We start from the raw sequence: 20388 nt of genomic DNA, 5'->3' as shown, positions 1-20388 counted from the left end.
AACAATTTACAAAAAAAAATAATGCTTGTTTTACGGCAGCATGATTGCATTCAAACACAGTATGGTATCTCAGTGTCTGAGAAGCAGTAAGCAGAGTAGCAGTGATCAGCAATGATGGTAACGTACAGTCCAACACATAGGAGTGTAAGGAAAGAAAAAGGCATAAATGATCAAACAAAGGAATTATTTCAAAGAGGATTTCTAAGGCAAAAGTCTGTCTCGAATGTAAAGAAACTGCAAGTTCTCACACTGATGTTTCCTCTTTGAAAAGAAGATCTAAACCTTTAAAACCAGAAGGTGCTTTTCAGAGACGATAAACGGAGGGAGAGGAGATGGAGAGGATAAACTGAAATAACTGAAGCAGTCATGGAGGACTTGACTCTGTCTGTTCTCAGAGCAGTGGAGAAGTGTTGGCCTGTTGACACTGGAACGCCCATAAGCAATCAGTGATAGGCTTCTTGACTAAACAAATTAATTTCTGTAAGGAAGAAGCAGCCTTGAAATTTTTTGTGGCTCTGGGTTGATAGAGAGGGAGAGGGGCACAGAGGCTAGGCCTGTCTGTCGTGTCCAGAATGAGTTGGGCTGAAGGTTTAATTCAGCAGGTGAACATTTTGCTGTTGATGGCTGGGGTCTGGTGGAGGAGTGGTGGCAAGCAGAGGAGGAGCAGCAGTGGAAATAGCAACCCTGGGCTGAGTTTTGCTGCCTGTTGATGATGAGCTCCTCAGTCCTGTTTCACATCAGATCTTGTCTCAAGCAGGAGTAACTGAGCACTTTTCCGTGTATAATATTTAGTGAAGCTCCTGGAAGGAAAGGTGGTTCGGCCAGTTTGAATTTAATATGCAAATACCCCATGATCCTCTAAATCACCACCAAGGACATGTACCCCAAACTTGGATCTACATTAGAGGCTCTCTGATGTTGACTTCAAACAAACATGTTTGGGAAAAGGGCCTCACAATTCCTCTTTTTCTCTGCTGCTAATCATGTGATGCCAAGGGGTAAGTTTAGATTAGTCGAAGTAGAGATACAGGGCAAGAAAAATGTGCCGTAACTGTGATAATGAAGCTGGTTCCCATGATAGTGGAGCCTGGTCTGAGTTCTGGTTGTCTTTGTGGTGCAGGAGAGGAAGGGCAGCACGTTAGTGCTTGATCTGCCTGTAGAACCTGCAGCACTCCATCCGAGTGTTGTGCCACACACCTCAGTGCTCGTGCACAAGGAAGTTGCTCCGGGGCAGTGGGTGAATAGCAATCTTTTTGTGGTGGGGTTAAATACTGCTGAAATTGGTGACAAATCCTCAGTGGTCCACGTGGTGGAGTCTCTCCACTGGAGTTTACTAAGTGGAACATCGTCGGCTTGCAGAGTTACCTGTTGTCCTGGGTCAGGGCTCTTTCTCTGCTGGTGTACGCTTTCCTAGGGAGGCATCTGTTCAACTGGAGCCTGTTCAACCGGAGGCACTTTGAAGACCGTGCTTCGAGGCATTTTCTGCTACGTACCCTGAGAGCTCCCTTTTGCACGATTATGCCAGTGCCATGTGCCTGGTGATTGCTGCTTGTGCTGTGCACAAGATACAGGTACAGGAAGGGGGGGCAGAGATGTTCGGTTCCTGGCTGGGGGCTGGGCGTCAGGAGGATGGAGCGGGCTGGTGCCAGTGTAAAGCTCTGCTCTCACCTGCGGAGAGCTGCTCCGGCTGAGTGGGGATGGGAACAGCACCCTGCGCCTTGTTCTTGCTTCTGTGAAGAAATACAGAATGAATCTTTGGGTTGCGTGTTTCTGACATGTTTCATGCAGGAATACGCTCTGATCAGGCATATGGCACGTCCAGGATATGCTTAATGTTCCGGGGCAGAGGTACTGTGCAGCATGGTGAGTGGCTTTCAGCCCTGTAACTCTCCCTAGACAGCTGGTCCTCGGGTGGCACAGGCTGTCACAGCAGGATGCAGGTGGATGGGATGTTTCCTGCTACCAACAGACTTGCTGGTTTCAGATAAGGATATGTAAATATGGACAGATGCTCCTAACCCAAAGAGGTGCCTCTCCCGTGCCAGCCTTTTTCAAGGCTGAAATGTATAAAATGTAGAAGAATGATTTTTTCAATCTTTTTCCTTTGCAAGTAGCAAACCTTAAGATGGCTCCAGTGATGGAGCCGTGCTGCTCGGCAGCGCTGGCAGGGATCGGGGACCTGTTGGGATCTGTGGGGGGAGGCCAGCGAGGCGGCAGGGATGCTGTGGAGGTTGGGCTCAGCTTGCTCACGCGTAGGGCTGCAGGGCACAGTGTTTGCCCCTTCCTTCCTTACCCAGAGCACGGGAACCCTGCGTTGAGGTTTGCTCAGTGATGTGACTGACTCCTGGCCAGACCTCAGCCCCAAGCAGGGGGGGTTTCTGTCCCCCAAGCCCAACCTCTCTTGAAGGCTCCTTGCCAAAAATAAATCTTTTTCCGTGTTCTGCAGTGAGGCTGTGATACAACTGGTCCCTGCCCGGGCTCTGGGCCGGAGAGGCTGCGGTTTGGTGGACAATAATCGCTTTCCTGTAGGACATGACTCAAAAGGGTCCCCAGACTGGCATTGTGATGGCCGGAGTCCCCATGCTCTCCCTGCTGTGTGGGGCCCTGTTTTACCTCTGCTTTGTCCTGCTTGGGCTCCTGAATAATGGAAGGGCTGTAAGCGGATCTGGCCCGGCTCTCCGGTTTCCCCAGGGGAGACATGGAGGCCTGGCCACCACCCTGGCCTCACCCTGCCTCTCTCAGTGCTGGGGATCAGGTGTCAGACGGGAGCTGAGCCGGGGCAGGGTGAGGGCTGGGTGCTGTGGGTCCCCTTGCGCCTGTCCCACCCCAGTGCTCGGCTCCGGCCCCAACTGGGGACACTGGTCCTCCCTGGCCCCCCATGCTGGGTCCGCGCCTGCGCAGCAATGTGCCCTGCTCGAAACAGCCTTTGCACCTGGGGCTTCTCTCTCTTCTCCAGGTTATTTCAAGAACAAGCAAAAACGTGCCTTTTAGGCTCATTTAAGCCACCTCTCTGTTCCCCAGGCAAAATAATAATTCAGCGAGTGGAGAGCGCGAGCACCGGGTTTTGGGCCAGAGGGAAGTTTGCGAGTGGCTCTGGGTGCCGAGGCGCGCATTGTTCTTGGGTGCTGAGGCCGTGCCCTGGCCCTCGCGGGGGGAGTGGGGGGGGAGGCCCTTTTCCAGCACCCCAACCGGCATTTGGGATTTGCCCCATAGCACAAGGAGGTTGGGGACGGGACTGGCTGGGAAGGCAAGAGGACCCAGGCCCACATCGTGGTGGGCACCACGGGCTGTGTCCTGGCTCTGGATTCCTTTCCTGCTCAGGGCAGGCTCATGGATGTGCCTGGTGAAGGTCAAATCCTGCCCTAGCTCTGCACCCTGAGGTGGCATGTGGGGATGAAAGGGGGATTGTGGTGGCTCTGCTGCACCCCATAGCAGCGTTCCCCAAAGGCGTGTTTCTATGGCGGGGCTGCGTTGGGGACCCCAGGGCTGCGCTGAGCACCGTGGCCCCTCACCCTCCCCTTCCTTCCTGCGAGGGCAGGAAGGGCCAAGCCCCGGTTCCTTCCTGTGCTGGGATGTGGGTCACGGGGTGTCTGCAATGAGAAAAGCCTTCCCCATCCTGCAGCTGCTGCTGTTGGTTTCCACATCGCTCGTGAGCCACCGAGCCCCACATCCCTTCCTCACCACTTGTGATTAAACAGCAACTGTCTGCTGAGTCGTGCCGTCCTGGCTCCCTTGGCCCTCCCCGCATCTTGCAGGCACTGGCCGGGTGCGACTGCCGGACTGCCCCTGCTCCCTGGGACCCCGTGGGGACAGAGCCACTGGCATCCTGTGATGGGAATTTAAGGACTTAAACGGCGGAGGAAAAGCGAAAGCCAGCATATCCAGGCACTCGCAGACGTCTCTTCCTCTCCTTCCCAGTGTTATTACCTGCTTCCTGCTCTACCTTATCTCTCCGAGGCCATCTTTTTCCTCACAGATGTATCCAAGGCCAGCAGTTCCACCTGAACCCACAGCTGGGGCTGGAAGGCAACTGGGGGATTTGTAGAAGACGGAACCTGGGAAGGGACGTTGGGGCCTTTCCAAAGGTAGGAGAGGTCCAGGCCAGCGAGGAGAAGGAGGGAAATGGGATCCATGCTTCTTTGTGGATAAACAGGGAGGATGGGATGGAGGGGAAGGGAAGGGTCATCCTCTCCGTTTAGATGCTGTGGGTAAGTTGCCATGTTGGAAGGTGACGAGTTCCCGGGTGCAAGCGATGCTGTTGGGTGGCTTGTGGGTGCTCTGGGGCTGCGTTCCTGCTGTGGGTCTGGAGGAGGGAAGCGGGAGAAGAGAAACGAGGTTTGGAGGGTGGAGGAGCTGGGAACAGACTGGGCTCGCGGGGACGGAAGGGCCTTTGTCTCCAGCCAAGGCTGCGACAAGCTGGGGTGCGTGGGGAAACCGTGGTGCCCCTGTGGGGCACATCCGGGTGGGACCCTGGCAGCCAGCTCTGCTCTGGTCCAGGGTTCAGCTCTGGCTCAGCAGCCCCGGAGGTTTCTGCTGTCTCAGCACAAAGGCTGAAAACTAAATGCAAACAAAAAGACATGATGGCTCCACGTCCCCAGGCTCGGCACACGGCACAGTTTCACCCTGGTGCCGCCAAAGTGGCAGGTTTGCACAGGAGTTTGGAATGCTGGGGCCTAGTGAGAGCCCTCGGGGGGTCTGATCCTGCTCGGGGGGGCCTGGGGCTGCCAACAGAGAGGGTGGGTGGGTGGGAGACAGCTGGTGCTATCGTGGGATGCTCAGTCCGGGGGGAGGCTAAGGCTGCCCTAACCCCTGCAGCGAGGCTGGGGGTCCTTTGCCCCGGCCCACCCAGGGTCCCCACCAACCCGGTCGGTTCACCAAGCGCTCGCCGGCGTTGGGCAGAGGATATCGGCAGACGCTCCTCCTCTGCTGGAAGCAGGCGAGGATGCAGCGTGGGGCTTCGTTGAGTTGGAAATCAGAGTTCAGCCAGCTCTAGGGAAGGCACCAGGGCTGAGCACCCCCGTGAGACGGCGAGGCTGCCTGGCTGCTGCCACTGTGCACCCATGCGCCGGGCGGCCGTGCACCCCGTAAGTTTCTGCTGCCTCGGTGGGCACATCCGGAGTGGTGCTGGGCATGAGCTGTCTCACTGGTGTCATGGGATGGGGCTGCACAGGAAAGGGGTGTCCTGGGCCAGGGTCACCTGGGGTGGGGTGTTGGGCTGGGAGTCCCCATGCTGTCGGCTGTGGGGACCAGGTCAGACCCAAATGTCCCCTTACCAGGCTGCTGTAGGACACCTGGGTTGACCTAAAGCTTTGGCTCACGGAGTCCTGTGCTACTGAAAACGGCTTTTCCCCTCCTTCCTGTGGGTGACCCTTGGAGCAGGGAGACCCACAGAGTGTGGGGCTGGGCTCTGTGCTGGCTCCCAGGGGGCCCGGGAGTGCCCCATTCCCTGCAGCCCCAACAGCCCCGATCTGCCCATCAGGGACATGGTGCTGCCACAATTTGCCACGTCCTCTGCTCGAGTGAACAGCAATTTTGGGTGCTGGGTTACACCCTGCCCCTCTCCATCCCAGGGACACCCACTGGGAAGTGGTGAGGGACACTGACCCATGATGCAGGAGGCCTGGTGTTTACCCTGCTGGGTGATGCGCAGCCTTTTTCCGTGCCTCAGTTTCCCCCAGCATGTAAGGGCGTGAGCCCTGGTCGTTCCCCTCCTCCCCATGCAAACAGCCCCGCTGTCCCCAGTGCCGGAGAAAGCAGCCGGAGCTGCCTGTGCGCGGGGGGCATCCAGCCCTTCCTCCTGGGACCGAGGCCGTGTATTTACTTGTTCTCCTTCCCCTCCGCTGCTGGACTGAGTCACGGCTGCTGCTTCACGCAGCCCGTTTGGCTGGGAGTCTCCTAACAAAGCGGAGGAGTTTGTCTGGCTCTGGGCAGGTGGCTCTTGGCAGCTGGATCCTCCTGGCCACTGGCCCAATGGCCTCGCAGAGGGGTGGCTTTTGGGGACATCCCCAGCAGGGTGCTGAGCTGTGGTGAAGGTGCACAAGGGGCTGGGGCAGGAGTGGGGACAGGGATGCTCCATGGAGGCACCTGGACCAGGAGCTGGGAGGATGCTGTATCCCAGTGACAAGCCCACGGTGGCGTGGCCCCTGGTTGTGCCCATCTGCCTGGGCTGCTTTGTTTCAACATGGAGGCAAAAATCCAAAGCCCAGTTAGGGGGCTAATTGTGGTGCAATGTTCGTTACCTTCTGTTACAAGGTGTGTGACCTTCTGTTACAAGGTGTGTGTGACCCCCCCCCCCCCCCCCCCCCCCCCCCCCGCCCATTCCCCACCAGCTCCCTGCTCCATGGATGAAACCGCTGCCCCTGGGAGCTGGGGGTGCTGAGCAGCACCTTGTTTTCCATCCAGGATGGGCCGCTGGCAGCCAGATGCCCTCCCGGCAGCCAGAAAAACCTTGGGCCACTGGAAGTATAAACGCAGCCAGCCCAGCGTGTGGCTGGCCGCCAAGCCTCACCCTTCCCAGCTCACCCCGTGGTCTCAGCACTGCACAATCATGGAGGTCCAGGCTCCCAAATCCACCTCCAGAGTGGCTTCAGGACGTGATGTCCCCATGGCCCGGCATGGGTGTCTAAAGCTGCTCCCCCTTGAAGCTGACGAGCTGCCTGTGCCCCCGGTGCTGCAGGGGAAGGAGAGGCCGGGGGGATCTTCGGGAAGAGCTGGCCATAGGGCTGGCCTGTGGCAGTGAGCACCCCCAATTCTCCCCCCTCTCTGCTGTGACCTGAAGGTTTTAAGCAGCTCCAGGAGCTTGTTGTCCCCCCCTGCCCAAGTGCTTCGAAGAACCAGCGATAGCGAGTTCAGGCTCAGGGGAGGCGGCTCCTCTGCTCTCCTTGGCTGAGATGGGTCCTGCCAATGCCACGGCTCAGCCCAGCCCTCCCTGGGAGAGAGTAGCTCGCTTTGTTTTAATTGCTTATCTCTGAGTAACTAGCAACGTTCCTGGGTGAGGTCAGCACGGCATCGACGGCACTGGCTGCTGCGTCGGCCTGTTGAGATGGGACTTTTGGGCAGGAAAACAGGGGTTTTCTCCTTAGAATAAGCTCAGCACACGCTCCACCAGGGCAGCAGCAACGCAGGTAGGTGCTGCACCAGCCTCTGCCGTTTGGGGACCACGGGATCATCTGCTGCACAGCGGCAGTTGATGCAGTGATGTATTTAAGGAGAAGTCCTGGGTAAAGCCCAGCTTTCTGGGTGTTTTATTGCACGGCTTAGGAGGGCTTTTCCTCCACGTGTCAAAGACGCTTTGACCAAAACAAGCTGTGAGCGGTTTGGATGGGGTTGACTGTGTGTGCCCCGCTGGGCTGGGCACTCGCTCAGGCTCCAGTTTCTCCTCTCCCAGGGCAGACCCGGTCATATTTATAATGGAAAAACCCCAGGCGAACACAGGAGCCTTTTAGCCTCCTGCCACACCTCTGCTTCAAGGCAAAGTATCTCAAGGACAGTATAAATTCCTTGAAGGTGACACTCTCCCCCCACCCAGGGACGGCTTTCTTGTCCTACCAAGCAGGGGACCTGCCGGGACGGGGTGAGCACAGCTGCCGGTGGCTGCCTGGAGGTGGTCGGGGAGCAGGGCAGGCAGGAGGGGCTGGGGGAGTTGTTTTGTTGTCGGGATGCTGGAAGAGCAGCCTGGGCTCCTTTGAGACCCGAGTGTTTCCCAGAGCTTGGTGACAAGTCCCAAGGTCTTAGCGACTGCTCCTGGGGTGCCACCCCGATCCGAAAGCCTTCCCGGAGGCGTGTGTCACCTGCGGTTGTTCTGCTTCCAGCTCCAGGGCTGCTGCGTGGGGGGGGTTGCAGGGCAGCCGGGGGTGTTGGCGTGGCTGGTGGGCTGATTTTTTTTTTTTTTTTTCCTGGCTGGGCTGGGGTGCCCTGCCCCTGCCTGCCCAAAGGGGATGGTGCGTGGGTGTCTCCCGATGCCCCACAGCAGCCCCCAGGTGTGTACCCCTGGGTGCTCTGGGCAGAGGGGTCAGCCCGGGAGGTGCATCCGGGTGCCGCCCCACCGTGCCATCCAGGGGATGGTGGTTTTCCCCAGGCTGTGCCCTGACCTGATGTGCCCCTTCCTCCCGCAGGCCTCAGCTTGACGGCTCGGTGCTATGCGATGCTTCCTGAAGCGCTCCCTTACCGCTGCACTTGCAGCCTCCTTCTTCCTCCTCTTCCTTCTCCTCCTCCATGGGGGCACCCAGCAGGAACAGGAGCCCCCGGAGGTGAGTCACCCACCGGTGATGTCCTGCTGGAGGGGCGACTGGAGCATCCTCCATCCCTGCCTGCCCCATGTGGACCCCAGCCCCAGCTCTGCTCCCGTCCCTGCCCTGTACCACCCCCAAAGCCCAGCTCTGCCCTCTCCTCTCCCCGATCCAGGAGCTGGGAGGGCAGGACAGCAGCACCACACCCCCCCCCTTCCCCCATTTCTGGGTTCCCCCCTTACTCACATGCGTCCATGGCGCTCTGGGGTCTGACCTGGCTGCCTGTGACTCCCATCCAGGTGGAGCTTAGGGGCTCAGCCCCCGAAGCAGTCCTGCAGATGCTGCAGCCAGGAGCCCTGCGCATCCTCAGGGACACAGATGACCTCTCTGTGCTCCACAATGTCTCCTACCAGCTCCTTGCTGGCACCCCATCACCCCACAAAAGTGAGTGGTTCTGGCTCCTGGACTGGGCAGGGATCTGGGTTAGATGGAGGGGTGGAGGAAGGTGGTCCATGCTTCTACACCTTGCGACTGGGGTGACTGCAGATATTTTGGGTTTCCCAGATCTCTGTGGGGAGGGTGGCTGAGATCCCACCTCCCTGGGGCTGAGTTTCCTGCTCTCCAGTCAGGAAGGTGGAGATGGTGGGGCTGGACCACCAGGACAATCATATAGCATGGGAGATGGGGGTCAACCTCTTGGATGGGTGCATGAAAAGCAATTCACATGCAAATGTCATGGGAAGATGCTTAGGGCAGCCCCACACGAGCCCACGCTGAAACCAGAGGTCCAGTACCCGCACAGTGCTGCACAGACCAGCAGCAAGAGGAGCTGCAGCAAAGCTGAGAAAATGCAGCCGCAGCTGGACTGTGGGGAGGGCAGAAGGATGCCTCATCCCAGTGTGGCTGCATCTCCATGAGGTTCAGAGTAGGGTAGGGGCATCCTTTCAGGATGTGCAGTCATGCCATGAAGCCATCTCTATCCCATAGGCTGTCTGCACTGTTCCTTCCCCAAGTGTTTTTTTTTTTTTTTTTTTTTTTTAAGGTGTTTTTCCCAAATATTTCTTCTTCAGAGAAGCTCTTGACTTCTCATCTTGGCCTCTCCCTGCCCTTTGGCCAGTTTTGGGCACCTCCTGAGACACTGGGGGCTTCAGCTTCAGAAAGGACCTTCCAGCCTTGGACATGGGGCCATAAATAGCGTTACTGGTGTGGGTTGGCAACGCAGAGAGCTTTTTGGAGCCCCCTCCTTGTGGCTTGCAGGGACAAACCTCACCATGGTGCATCCCAGGTCACCTCTCAGCCTGCTAATGCCCTTCCTTTGCCTTGCAGAATTCTTGGCAGTGGGACTGGCGTCAGTGCAGCGGCCGCGTGGCTACTACCTCCCTGCCACACTCCAGTCTCTCTTCAAGCAGTCGACGGAGGAGGAGCTGCAGGAGATGGTGGTGGTGGTGCACCTGGCTGACGCAGATCCCAGATGGAACATGCGTGTGGCCGCTGACATTGCCCACAAGTTTGCTCATCACATCCTCCTGGGCCGGCTCCTGCTTATCCATGCTCCCCACGAGTTCTACCCCACCCTGGAGGGCCTCAAGAGAAACTACAATGACCCAGAGGAGCGGGTGAGGTTCAGGTCCAAGCAGAACGTGGACTATGCCTTCCTCTTTGCCTTTGCTGCCAACCTCTCCTCCTACTACTTGATGATTGAGGATGATGTGTGGTGTGCCAAGTCCTTCTTGACGGCTATCCGCAAGGCACTGGCTTCCCGGGAAGGCTCCAACTGGGCCACCCTTGAGTTCTCCAAGCTGGGCTACATTGGTAAGCTCTACCGCTCCAGTGATCTTCCTCGCCTGGCTCGCTTCCTCCTCCTCTTCTACCAGGAGATGCCCTGTGACTGGCTGCTGGTCCACTTCCGCCTCCTGCTCACCCAGAAGGACATCATCCGCTTCAAGCCCTCCCTCTTCCAGCACATGGGCCTCTACTCCTCCTTCCAGGGCACAGTCAACCGGCTGGAGGACGATGAGTTTGAGGCCAATGCCTTGGACCTTCCAGATAACCCACCGGCAGTCTTGTTCACCAGCATGTCCGTCTTTGAGAACTACGAGCCCCTCAAAGCTTACAGTACAGCAGAGGGGTATTTTTGGGGGAAAGACGCAGTAGCTGGCAGAGTCTTCTCCATTGTCTTCCAGCAGCCGGCCCGTGTCACCCGTGTCCGGGTGCGCACGGGCTCCAAGGAGCACCAGGACGATTTCCTGCGCGCAGGGGTGCTGGAGCTGGGCCGGCAGCGGCGGGCTGACCACCGGGACTGCTCTGCTTACACCACCATGGGCACCTTCAAGAAGGGGACCTTTGAGCAGTGGGGGCTGGAGAAGGCTGTGCCCAACCCCGTGGAGTGCGTGAGGATCCGGGTAACCCGGGACCAGAGCGAGTGGCTCATCATCCAGAGCATCGACATCTGGACCATGGCGGGCACCTGACCAGGAATGTGGCAGGTTGCCAAAGTGGTTGGACTTTGTACTAAGAGTTCCTTTTTTTTTTTTTTGTTTTTGGATAAGGAATTAAATTACTGACTCCTGCTGGTGCTGCCACCTGTCTCCAGAGGGATGGCGGGCGCTGCTGTGGGACGTGGATGGGGTGGGAGCAGGGCCTCCCAGGCCATGCCTGCTTGGGGGATGCTCCAGCGAGCGATGCAGGGAGCATGGGGAGGAGCAGAGGCTTGGGAATTTCAGGCTGGGCAGCAGAAAACATTTCTTCCCAGGGAGGATGGTGCACAGGACAGACCTTATCAGGTTGTTAACTAGTGGCATTTTTTCGCAACCTCTTCACACCATCCCCTTCCCATCTGAGTTTTCTAACCCACCAACTCCTGATTTCTAGCCTGCACATTTTTTCCTTTCCTGTCCTGTTTCAAGCTGTTTCTGGGAGGGTTGCAGGGAAGATACGGGGGTGCTGCTCACCCAACCCCTTGCCCTCTACGATCACGGACGGAGGGGTCCGGTCACTGGGAGCAGGACCCCCACCACTGGTGATCAGTGATGTCTGGGTGCTGATCAGAGGGACACGGCCACCAGATGGACCCATTGCACCAGCTCAGTCCCTGCACCACCACCGCAGCAGCTCTTGGCCAGCCGCTAGCTTTCAGATCCTTCAAACAGATTTTCCCCCTCTTGGGGGGGCTGCAGTTCCCAGTCCAAGAAGAATTCACACCAAGAGGGAAGGACAGGGGAGACGAGGATTCTAAAAAGAGGAGAAAGGTCCAATGGTTGAGCACTACGGAACAAGGATAGGTAAAGGAAAACATGGCCTTGGTAGGTGGTGAAGCTCTGGGTACTTCTTAGCCCAGCGAGGTGCTGAAGGGTAACTGGGGTACATGCAGGCTGCAGGCACAAAGCCCCCAAAAAGCTTCTGTTTGGATTTGCCTGGCAGGATCAGCTCGGAGTGCTGGAACCTGCCGAGCAGCTCAATCAAAAACTGTTGGCACTAGTGTGCGAGGCTGTTGACCGGCACCTCTCCCAGTTAGGCTTTTAGCAACAATTGCTCAGCTTTCAACAAACAAGGAGGAATTCTGATCTGCATGGGCCTTCCTGCCTGACAGCTTGGAACAGTTTGCCACTAACTTACTCTGGCTTGCCAGTGCTTTAAGCCTGGCTCTTCTGGACCAGGACAGTCACAAAGTAGTGCCAGGGGACCCACCTGCAGAGCTGAAACACCCAAGTGCTTAACCACAGCTTGGTCTTGAGGTCCTGGATCAACTTGCCTGCTGGGCACTGGAAGGCAGCCTGGAGAGCAGCCGCTCAGTGCTGGGAGCCCCAGACCTGGTGTGATGGGACTTTTCCCTGAAAAAAAGCAGCCATGTAATAGATTTTTGTCTGCATTTAATACAGAGATGCTACATGATAAACTCTGGCACCTTCCTGACATTATCGATGTTCTCAGTGGGATCAATGTACACATTGCAGGATCACTTCAGTTTCCTCCACGCAGCCCAAGTACAGTCGGAGCTCTTGGAGTGTTCCGAGTAGCACAAGTGTCCCCTTTCCAGGGCCCCAAGACCCAGACAAGTGTTTACAGTGCTCCAGTAAAGCCTTTGCCCCAGCTCTCCTAGACACAAATGCCCCTGACTGCACTGTGAGAGCGTCAAGGGTTACTAACATGGAAACAAACAGAAAGCTTTCTCACCAGTAAATTTTTATCCACTGCTAAAGCAGGAAAAGATATAACTGTAAATCAACTTTTACCTGTCAGTCTCTTACTTGTGAATGTAGTAATCAGTTCTGTGATATTCACTGACACAGAAACAAGCTACAGTTTCAGTTATGCTGGTGTAAATCTGGACAGATTCCACTGAATAAAGTGGAAATCCAGTTTACACAAGAGTAAGTGCAAGCAGCAGCTGACCACTGGTGGGTAACCCCGTCCTCCTTCCTGTGCAATGCACTTGTCTCAACACCATGACACCCAATTAACATCGGTGCAAACTGGAGGAGCTTTCTCTGTCCTGGAGAAGCGCCACATAATTTATCCCACACAAAAATTATCCCACTATTTTTATCCCAGGAAGGCCCAGCCAGCTTCCAACACTCCATACAGAGACCCCTGTCTCTGATGTGGGGGTGGGCTGACAGAGACTTCAGTCCCAGCAAGTGGTGCCTGGGGGGTCCAGCCGAGCACAGCGCACTGGAGCTGCAGCCCCGGCTCAAGTCGGCCCGTGACCTGGGGGAGCAGCGTAGGACCTACCATTTACATGCAGCCACTGGGCTAACAATCAGCGCAGATGTCAGCCGGGCAAGGGTTAAGGAGCCTCTGGGCTGAGAGGTAAAGGGCAAGGGGACAAAAACAGAGGCAAGCATTTTGGTCTGCTTCTCTCCACAAAGACGGTAAATCAGAGAGGGTTAGAGCTTTCAGTCAAACACCACGGATGTCCTGAAGGATGACTTGCTGTCCATCTCGACCAACGGAGCTACCCTGTCTCTTGGGAAGTGGTGTCGCACAGCTCAGCAAATATCTAGCTCAGCATCTTGTGGCGGTCGAAAACTGTCTTCCTCTGCTCCTGCACCTGGCGCTTCCAGCGCTGCTGGGCCCCCTCCACCCTCTCCAGCACCGTGTTGGCTCTAGCGCCAGATGGGGTGTGGGCTGCAGCCAAGGAGCGAGCGTCCTGCAGCAGAAAGAAACGGTGAGTGAGATCAAGGCATGCCCAGCATGAACGCAGAAGGTGGCAGCTCGACTCTGGGCAAAATTTCAGCTGAAAGAGCAATTCAAGGCTTGAGTTGTCCTGACAAAGAATGCCATTTTCAGAGCTGCTCAACACCAGCCCCCCAACTCCGGATGGAAAGCTTGCTCTTGGGGATCACCCATAGTAAAGTCACAGGCCCCAAAGAAAGAGTCCCCAGGAGAGGAACTGCACTAACTCCCAAAGAATTTACAGTCCAGCACACTGGAGTAAGATAAACCTCACCTACTATCAGGCATCTACAGTGTGCACCTAGATCTAAATCTGAATTATTCCTGTGGAGCAGTGCAGCAAAAGCACACTTTTAGGCTACAACTCATCTCCTCCTGCAGGAGCTCCTTTTTTCAGCAGAGGGAGGCAATGGACAGACTGTGCACTCCGGAGCAGCTACTCCTCACGTCAGCGTATAAAAGAATTAGACCAAGTAGTTTATACTTACAACAAAGTATAAACAGTACAGTCTGATCCAGTGGTTTTCTAAGAGAGTAGGAAAGGACAGTATCTTCAAACGTTGCAGCTTCCCTTCCCAAAGTGTGACTGAGCTAATCACTAGCATCCAGTCAGTAATTGCTAAGGAAGGCCTTCTCACAAGTCTCCTCGCAGCAGCTGAGGTGATGCTTGAGCGCAGCCCTGGGGCTCCACCAAGGGAGGGAACTCTGCTCCAGGAGAGAGCTCTGCCTAGCGCTGTGCCCTGCTAAATTGCACGTCTGAACTGAGAAGGCCGTGTTGCAGAGCCACGCGCTGCGCTAACAGGCAGCAAGTCTTGGACAGCCCTTGCATCCCACAAACAGAGAGTGAGCTACAGGTGCAATTGGGCATGAGAACTAATCACTGCATGTGCAGCCACCACTCCACCTCTTCTGCGTGCTAACCATCAGCTCTGCCTCCAACACTTCCTCTCTGAGAGACCATCCCCCTCTCAGCCTCCTGTATTTCCTTACAAGAGAAGGGAAGCCTCAGGGGAAGAAGAAAAGATTTGCAAGTCAGGGTGCTCTTGCTCTGAAATCCCCCTTGGAATCAGGCCCCATCATTGCCCCTAAAGTGCCCACTGCCTCTCTCCTGGGGGAAGGATGTTGTACGCTGGATGCTGAAATTACAGAAAGAAGTTTGTACTCCCCCAAAATCTGAGAGAGAGAGAGAGAGAGAGACAGACAGGCTCTCTCTTTGCTGCTGGGTCCTAATCTTCTTGCCCAAGATGTCGTATGCCAATGTCACCCAAAGAGATGGGATCTGAGTGAAATTCTGCTCTGGGGAGAAGCACAAGGAACAAGGGCCTGGATACAACAGGGCCCAGCCCCAGAGCAGACTCAAACAACAGCCACAGCACTTCAGAGGCCGCTCTTTTAAGCGTCTAGAAGAGAGGCCAGCCCCATGTTTCAGCAAATAATTAAACCCATCCTTCCCTGGAAGCTCACCACCAAGTAACTACACCTAGCACACTGCACAAACAGGAACCGTTTTGACTTTTGGTTTCATCTAGACTGACATACCAAATTCAGGCCACTTGGTAAAAGCCACCCCTGGCCCCAGAGCACAAGTTTCATCTCAGGCTCATCATACAGAACTTGTACTTTGAATATTTCCTTGTGCTTCAGCATGATCTGCACAGACTTGAGTCTAAATGTTTACTTGTAGTAAGTGCCCAAAAAGCAACAACGTTGGTCACACACTGCATGAGAAGGGACAAGCATGAGGTCACTCTGTTTCCCTGTCAGCCATTCTCTTGCTGTCCCACCACCCTGTCTCCACCATGACCACAGCCAGCCCTGTGCCTCACCTCATTCTCCTCCTCGTTGTGCAGAGGCTGGGTATAAGCATCTGGCTTCCGGATCAGAGGGTCCACCAGCACAAGGAAAGCCATGTAAAGCAGCAGTGCCCCCACCACGGACAAGTAAATGATGATGATCACCTGCAGTTAAGGACAGCACAGTGGAAAAGGATCAATAGTATAGATAATCACCACCACAGAGGCCAGGAAGCTCCTTTCACAGCAGCCTCTGATGTTTGATCCCTTCTCTCCTAATTTTGCTCACTAAAAAGTCTCTTGCACTTGCAGGAAGGCTGATGAGATGTAAGTGCCATCACTGCATAAACCACGCTGATCTTCTCCACGCTGTGCTCATGTAGGACACGTGCTGCATCTGAAAGGAGACCAACAAGATGGGTCCCTGGTCAGAGGTGCTTGGCACTGTCACACATCCTCAGCAAGGAGACTGAGCTCCTATGCAGCCTGCTCCTCACTGCCAGGAGCCCTCCTGACTTGGTCATGGTGCCCCTGGCACTACCACTGCATACTAGCTGTGACAGTTTTATTTTCCTTTACTGGGCTCTTCTCCAGGAACCCATCAGTGTAGCAGCGCCTGGGATGGTGTGGCACGGCAAGGAGAAGGAGCCAGCCCCAGGGAGCAGACTCACAGTTACCTTGATGGTGGTGGTGCTGCGCTCCTCGTACTTGCATTCACACAGCAGGCAGTAGGCCTCCACATCATTCCCTGGCACCGGCATCGGCTCCACAACATGCAGACAGTTGCTGAAACACAAAGAAACCAAAATCAGCAACAGGACAAGGTGAAACCAATGCTCTCTGGAAGGATGCTGGGGTGACTATACTTCTGTGTCCCAGCTTTTCCGTCAGGCCGACAACGCTGATCTGGTTTTAAGAGTTCCCCTCACAGCTCCGCTAGCCCAAAGTTCCTGGGATAGACTGTCCAAGTGTCTTCTGCAGGGATCTGGTCCAGGTGAAAAGGACTGGAGGGTACGCCTCACATCTGCTGAGAGCCGTGGCTTAAGAAATCATGCCTCCTGGATTCCTCAACTTCTATTCCAAAAACACCCCTTGCCTGGGTTGAACATCATGATTCTATGATCACCTACCAAAACGGCTTCCTCTGCAAACGCACAGGTAGAGAATTACTTCCTTAGCACCAGCTGGAAACTCTGGAGCTTTCATGGACCAATCCCTCAGGCTTGAACCCACAACTCACCAGTCCTTCTGCGACACATTCTTGTTGTAAATGTGCCCGCTGATGTTCCGGTACGGGGGACAGATGCACTTGCAGCGGATGTCCTCCGAGCTCTGCAGAAGCAAGAGGAGATGGCTCTAGTGAGTGAACATGCGTGTACAGTTGTGCTGCCCTTGCCACCCAGGGGTGTGGGAAAAGGCAAAACGTTCAGTAAGAGAGAGGACTTCACACAGGTCTCCTCTTCCTGTGCTGCTTCTTTCACATCAATAACCAGTTTTAAAATGTCTTGAGAACCTCTGCTCCAGAGACCAGGTACTTTTCAAACAAATTCTAAAACGCAAGCTCCAAAACACAGCAGAAGGCAGGACAGAGGCCACTGTGACATATGTTCACAGCTCTACATATGATAAATACACATCTGCTATAGCACTCCTTATCTTTGCAAACTTCCACAGAAAAAGTTCCTTCTCTGCCATTTTTGTTTCTGTGGCACTACATGGGCGGTTTGGTGCTTGCATCTGAAGCTGTTCACTCACCTTGCTGGCTTGCGCTGGAGGAGGAAGGATGCAGCACAGCAGTGCAAACAGCAGCACGGAGTTCACACACTTCTGGGTGCGCTGGGCAAACATCATGGAAGCCTGAGGAAACAAAAATTCAAATCCAGAATAGAGGATCTCAGCTGAATGCAGCCACAATGAATTACTCTAAGCTTTGACCCACTTGCCTCTGTTTTGCTCAGGAAGTAGAAGTTTATCCCTGATTCAAGACTGATGCCAATCAGAAACTCATGGAAACACTTTACACAGATCCCAAGAAACACTCCTATCACAAAAAGCTAGAGCCACACATCCAAACTACCACAGTCTGGCAAAAAATATTGCTAGGTTCCTTACAATTTGACTTCTGCAACTCCACATAACCTCCTGTTACTCCCTTACTAATGTGGAGGTCTGCAACAGGTATTTTGCTGCTGACAGTTTTGCCCAGTAAAAGATACAGAACCAGGAAAACCACGGACCAAGAGCAACCTAAAGTACACTGGGGCCTCACTGCTGTACCGTATAATAAATGTTAAAGCATTCATCTTCTGATACTCAAAGTTTTGCTTCTGAAGGGGTCAGCATATTTCCCTCTCTCGCGAGCCATGAACTATGGCAAGGGGGTGGAGTATTTACCAATTTCTGAACGTCCTTTACTCCAAGCTACCTGTTCAGTAAAAGCCTAATTTAAAAAATTATTTCAACTTGCCAGCTTGGTGAATTCATTATATGCTTTTTGATACACAGGCATTGATAAAGTTGTTCTAGAGACGTATGTCTGCACAAATCCAAAGGAAATGCACCCTCAGCAAGTTTGCTGACGACACCAAGCTGTGTGGTGTGGTCGACACGCTGGAGGGAAGGGATGCCGTCCAGAGGGACCCTGACACACTGGAGAAGTGGGCCTGTGCAAACCACACGAAGTTCAACGAGGCCAAGTGCAAGGTCCTGCACGTGGGTCGGTGCAATCCCAAGCACAACTACAGGCTGGGCAAGGAATGAATTGAAAGCAGCCTCAAGGAGAAGGACTTGGAGGTATTGATTGATCAGAAGCTCAACGTGAGCTGGCAGTGTGCACTCACAGCCCAGAAAGCCAACTGTGTCCTGGGCTGCATCAAGAGAGGCATGACCAGCAGGTTGAGGGAGGTGATCCTGCCCCTCTACTCCGCTCTTGTGAGACCCCACCTGCAGTACTGCATCCAGCTCTGGGGGCCCCAGTACAGGAGAGACATCGAGCTGCTGGAGAGAGTCCAGAGGAGGGACACGAAGCTGATCGGAGGGCTGGAGCACCTCTCCTATGGGGACAGGCTGACAGAGTTGGGGTTGTTCAGCCTGGAGAAAAGGCGGCTCCGGGGAGATCTAACTGCGGCTTACCAGTACCTGAAGGGGCCTACAGGAAAGATGGTGAGGGACTGTTTATCAGGGAGTGTAGTGACAGGACAAGGGGGAATGGGTTTAAGCTGAAGGAGGGTCAATTTAGATTAGATATTAGAAAGAAATTCTTTACTGTTAGAGTGGTGAGGCCCTGGCACAGGTTGCCCAGAGAGGTTGTGGATGCCCCATCCCTGGCAGTGTTCAAGGCCAGGTTGGATGGGGCTTTGGGCAACGTGGTCTAGTGGAGGGTGTCCCTGCCCATAGCAGGGGGGTTGGAACTGCGTGATCTTTGAGGTGCCTTCCAACCCAAACCATTCTATGATTCTATGAAAACAAGTTCATTTTCTTTGCTGCAAAAAACAGTTTGTCTTCACAAGGCCAGTACGCTTGGAGACAGGAAGCACTGGAAGCCTCATGGTACCACCTTGGGGAGAGCTCTGAAAAGCCACTTCAGCACGGCTTTATTCAGGGAAGGTAATTTACACCTTCATTAGTCAGCTCCATATGGCACATGTAATCCCACAGCTAACTCCACGTACTTATACTCTATTACCTAACATGATTCCATTAGTATTTACATCATTGGAATACGCTATCACTGTTTGCTTTATCTTATGGCAATATTGTAAAAAATTAATGTAATTAATTCTTCATCAATGTTCTGGATTATAAACACTAAGTTCCTCTCTTCTTTATCTAAAGAAAACATCAGCCACTTCTAACGAGCTGACCTGCCAAAAACCATCAAAATGCATTCCAATTCTATCAGCTTATCGCAGGATTTCTTAACCCTTTGCACCCGCATTAACAGAAACCTCCTCAAACAATGGTTCTTTCTTTGGAGACACCCTTGCACATCAGGGTTTTAGCTCTTCATCAGAAATGCTAGTTAACATATGACTTAGCTGAGCTGCACAGTGTGCATTCCCTATTGTAAGTGTTTTTGGACTACTACTTGTTTGAATTTTTAACTCCACAATGGACCGTGTACCTGGAATTTAGTTTTAGCCTGCTCAACTAAATTCAGATCATCTGAACAACTCATAACTGTCATTTTTAATACGAGCAGGGGAAAATGTGTGATCTAGTATACCACGTTTACCAGCAACATCATAAAAACTTGGAAGGACACCTAGAGACAGTCCATCCATCATGAAATGTAAAACGCCGGGGCCACACAAAGGGCAATGCACAGGCAGTTCTTTCCAAGTCAGACAGCATATGTTCAAAGGGGCATTCGCACACATGCCTTAAAGCTATTGTTTTCCAGAAAATTAGCCAAGCTTACAGCGGCCAGTCAATCTAAAAGCATCTGTGCCTGGACCAAATCCCAACAGCGCTGGGAACAACAGCGGAGCAGAGGGACACACGCGTGGTTAAGGTCTCGGAGGTGGCCACCGAGGTGCGGCAGCTCCCGGGTGTGACCCCCCCAAAGCAGTCCGCAGCACAACCGCACACACCCGCCCTGCACCCCTTCTCCCCGGGCACAACCCCAACACGCTCTTCCCCTTCAACATCACCTGGAGTCTCTCTGTGACTAAATCTACCACACGTTGCCCACCACCTCCCCACCCCAGCACCCGTGCTCTAACCACCCCGACACCGACCCGACCCACTCGGACCCCCGGTCCCACGCCACGAACGGGCCCCTTCGCAAGGAGTGGAGACTTCCCCCGGGCGGCGACCCCTCGACTCCCGCCGATGGGCCGCGCATGCTCTGCCCCTTCAGGGGCTTCCACAACGCAGCCCCACCCCGCTCCAGGGCCCCGGGATGCCTCCAGTAATCCCGGCCACCGCCACCGCCGCCGTCAGCGGAGTGTCCCCACCCACCAAGCAACCGACCACCAGGCTCCCCCACAGCCCCGCCCCGGCGAGGCCCCTCACGGCCCGGGCCCCGGAGGGCGGGAAGCGGTGGGGGAGCGGCGAAGGGAAGGGGCCAGGCCCCACCAGGCCCTCCCTCAGGCCACCCACAGCACACCCCCACCGGCCCTACCTGCGGCGCGACGCCGGCGACGGACACTCACCACCCCCGTCCCCTGCAAACCCCACCCCCACCTGGG

At 54.8% G+C, this 20388-nt stretch overlaps 2 protein-coding genes across 7 annotated transcripts; one reads left to right on the top strand and one right to left on the bottom strand.

The window, feature by feature from the left end:
- Window positions 1-51: 51 nt before the first annotated feature.
- LOC129196279 (alpha-1,6-mannosyl-glycoprotein 4-beta-N-acetylglucosaminyltransferase-like) lies at window positions 52-10798 on the top strand. 4 transcript variants are annotated; one of them, XM_054803477.1, is made up of 4 exons: window positions 52-1571; window positions 8115-8249; window positions 8528-8672; window positions 9555-10798. In XM_054803477.1, the coding sequence occupies exons 2-4, from the start codon at window positions 8139-8141 to the stop codon at window positions 10697-10699; spliced, it is 1401 nt and encodes a 466-aa protein (XP_054659452.1). In that variant the 5' UTR covers window positions 52-1571; window positions 8115-8138; the 3' UTR covers window positions 10700-10798. The 4 variants fall into 4 exon arrangements, with proteins under 4 accessions (XP_054659452.1, XP_054659454.1, XP_054659451.1 ...); XM_054803476.1 differs by lacking the exon at window positions 52-1571 and adding an exon at window positions 3185-4085; XM_054803478.1 differs by lacking the exon at window positions 52-1571 and adding an exon at window positions 6353-7124.
- A 1295-nt stretch (window positions 10799-12093) lies between these two features.
- Window positions 12094-20375, bottom strand: TMEM9 (transmembrane protein 9). 3 transcript variants are annotated; one of them, XM_054803486.1, is made up of 6 exons: window positions 19936-20125; window positions 16952-17053; window positions 16437-16528; window positions 15874-15982; window positions 15230-15361; window positions 12094-13377 (listed from the first exon to the last, which is right to left on the bottom strand). In XM_054803486.1, the coding sequence occupies exons 2-6, from the start codon at window positions 17045-17047 to the stop codon at window positions 13228-13230; spliced, it is 579 nt and encodes a 192-aa protein (XP_054659461.1). In that variant the 5' UTR covers window positions 17048-17053; window positions 19936-20125; the 3' UTR covers window positions 12094-13227. The 3 variants fall into 3 exon arrangements, with proteins under 3 accessions (XP_054659461.1, XP_054659459.1, XP_054659460.1); XM_054803484.1 differs by lacking the exon at window positions 19936-20125 and adding an exon at window positions 20322-20375 and having other exon boundaries at window positions 12095-13377; XM_054803485.1 differs by lacking the exon at window positions 19936-20125 and adding an exon at window positions 16063-16340 and having other exon boundaries at window positions 12095-13377; window positions 16952-16975.
- Window positions 20376-20388: the final 13 nt, after the last annotated feature.

The sequence above is a fragment of the Grus americana genome, chromosome 25 (assembly GCF_028858705.1).
Source record: "Grus americana isolate bGruAme1 chromosome 25, bGruAme1.mat, whole genome shotgun sequence".
NCBI lineage: Eukaryota > Metazoa > Chordata > Aves > Gruiformes > Gruidae > Grus > Grus americana.
The sequence above is the reverse complement of the archived record's forward strand: the minus strand, read 5'-3'. Positions and strand labels throughout refer to the sequence as shown.

Coding starts and splice junctions, on each gene's coding strand:
- LOC129196279 (XM_054803477.1), top strand. CDS start 8,139: ATGCGATGCTTCCTGAAGCGCTCCCTTACCGCTGCACTTGCAGCCTCC. Junction 8,250..8,527: donor AGGAACAGGAGCCCCCGGAG/GTGAGTCACCCA, acceptor ACTCCCATCCAG/GTGGAGCTTAGGGGCTCAGC. Junction 8,673..9,554: donor CACCCCATCACCCCACAAAA/GTGAGTGGTTCT, acceptor TTTGCCTTGCAG/AATTCTTGGCAGTGGGACTG.
- TMEM9 (XM_054803484.1), bottom strand. CDS start 17,047: ATGATGTTTGCCCAGCGCACCCAGAAGTGTGTGAACTCCGTGCTGCTG. Junction 15,983..16,436: donor AATGTGTCGCAGAAGGACTG/GTGAGTTGTGGG, acceptor TTTGTGTTTCAG/CAACTGTCTGCATGTTGTGG. Junction 13,378..15,229: donor ACAACGAGGAGGAGAATGAG/GTGAGGCACAGG, acceptor TTTCTGCTGCAG/GACGCTCGCTCCTTGGCTGC.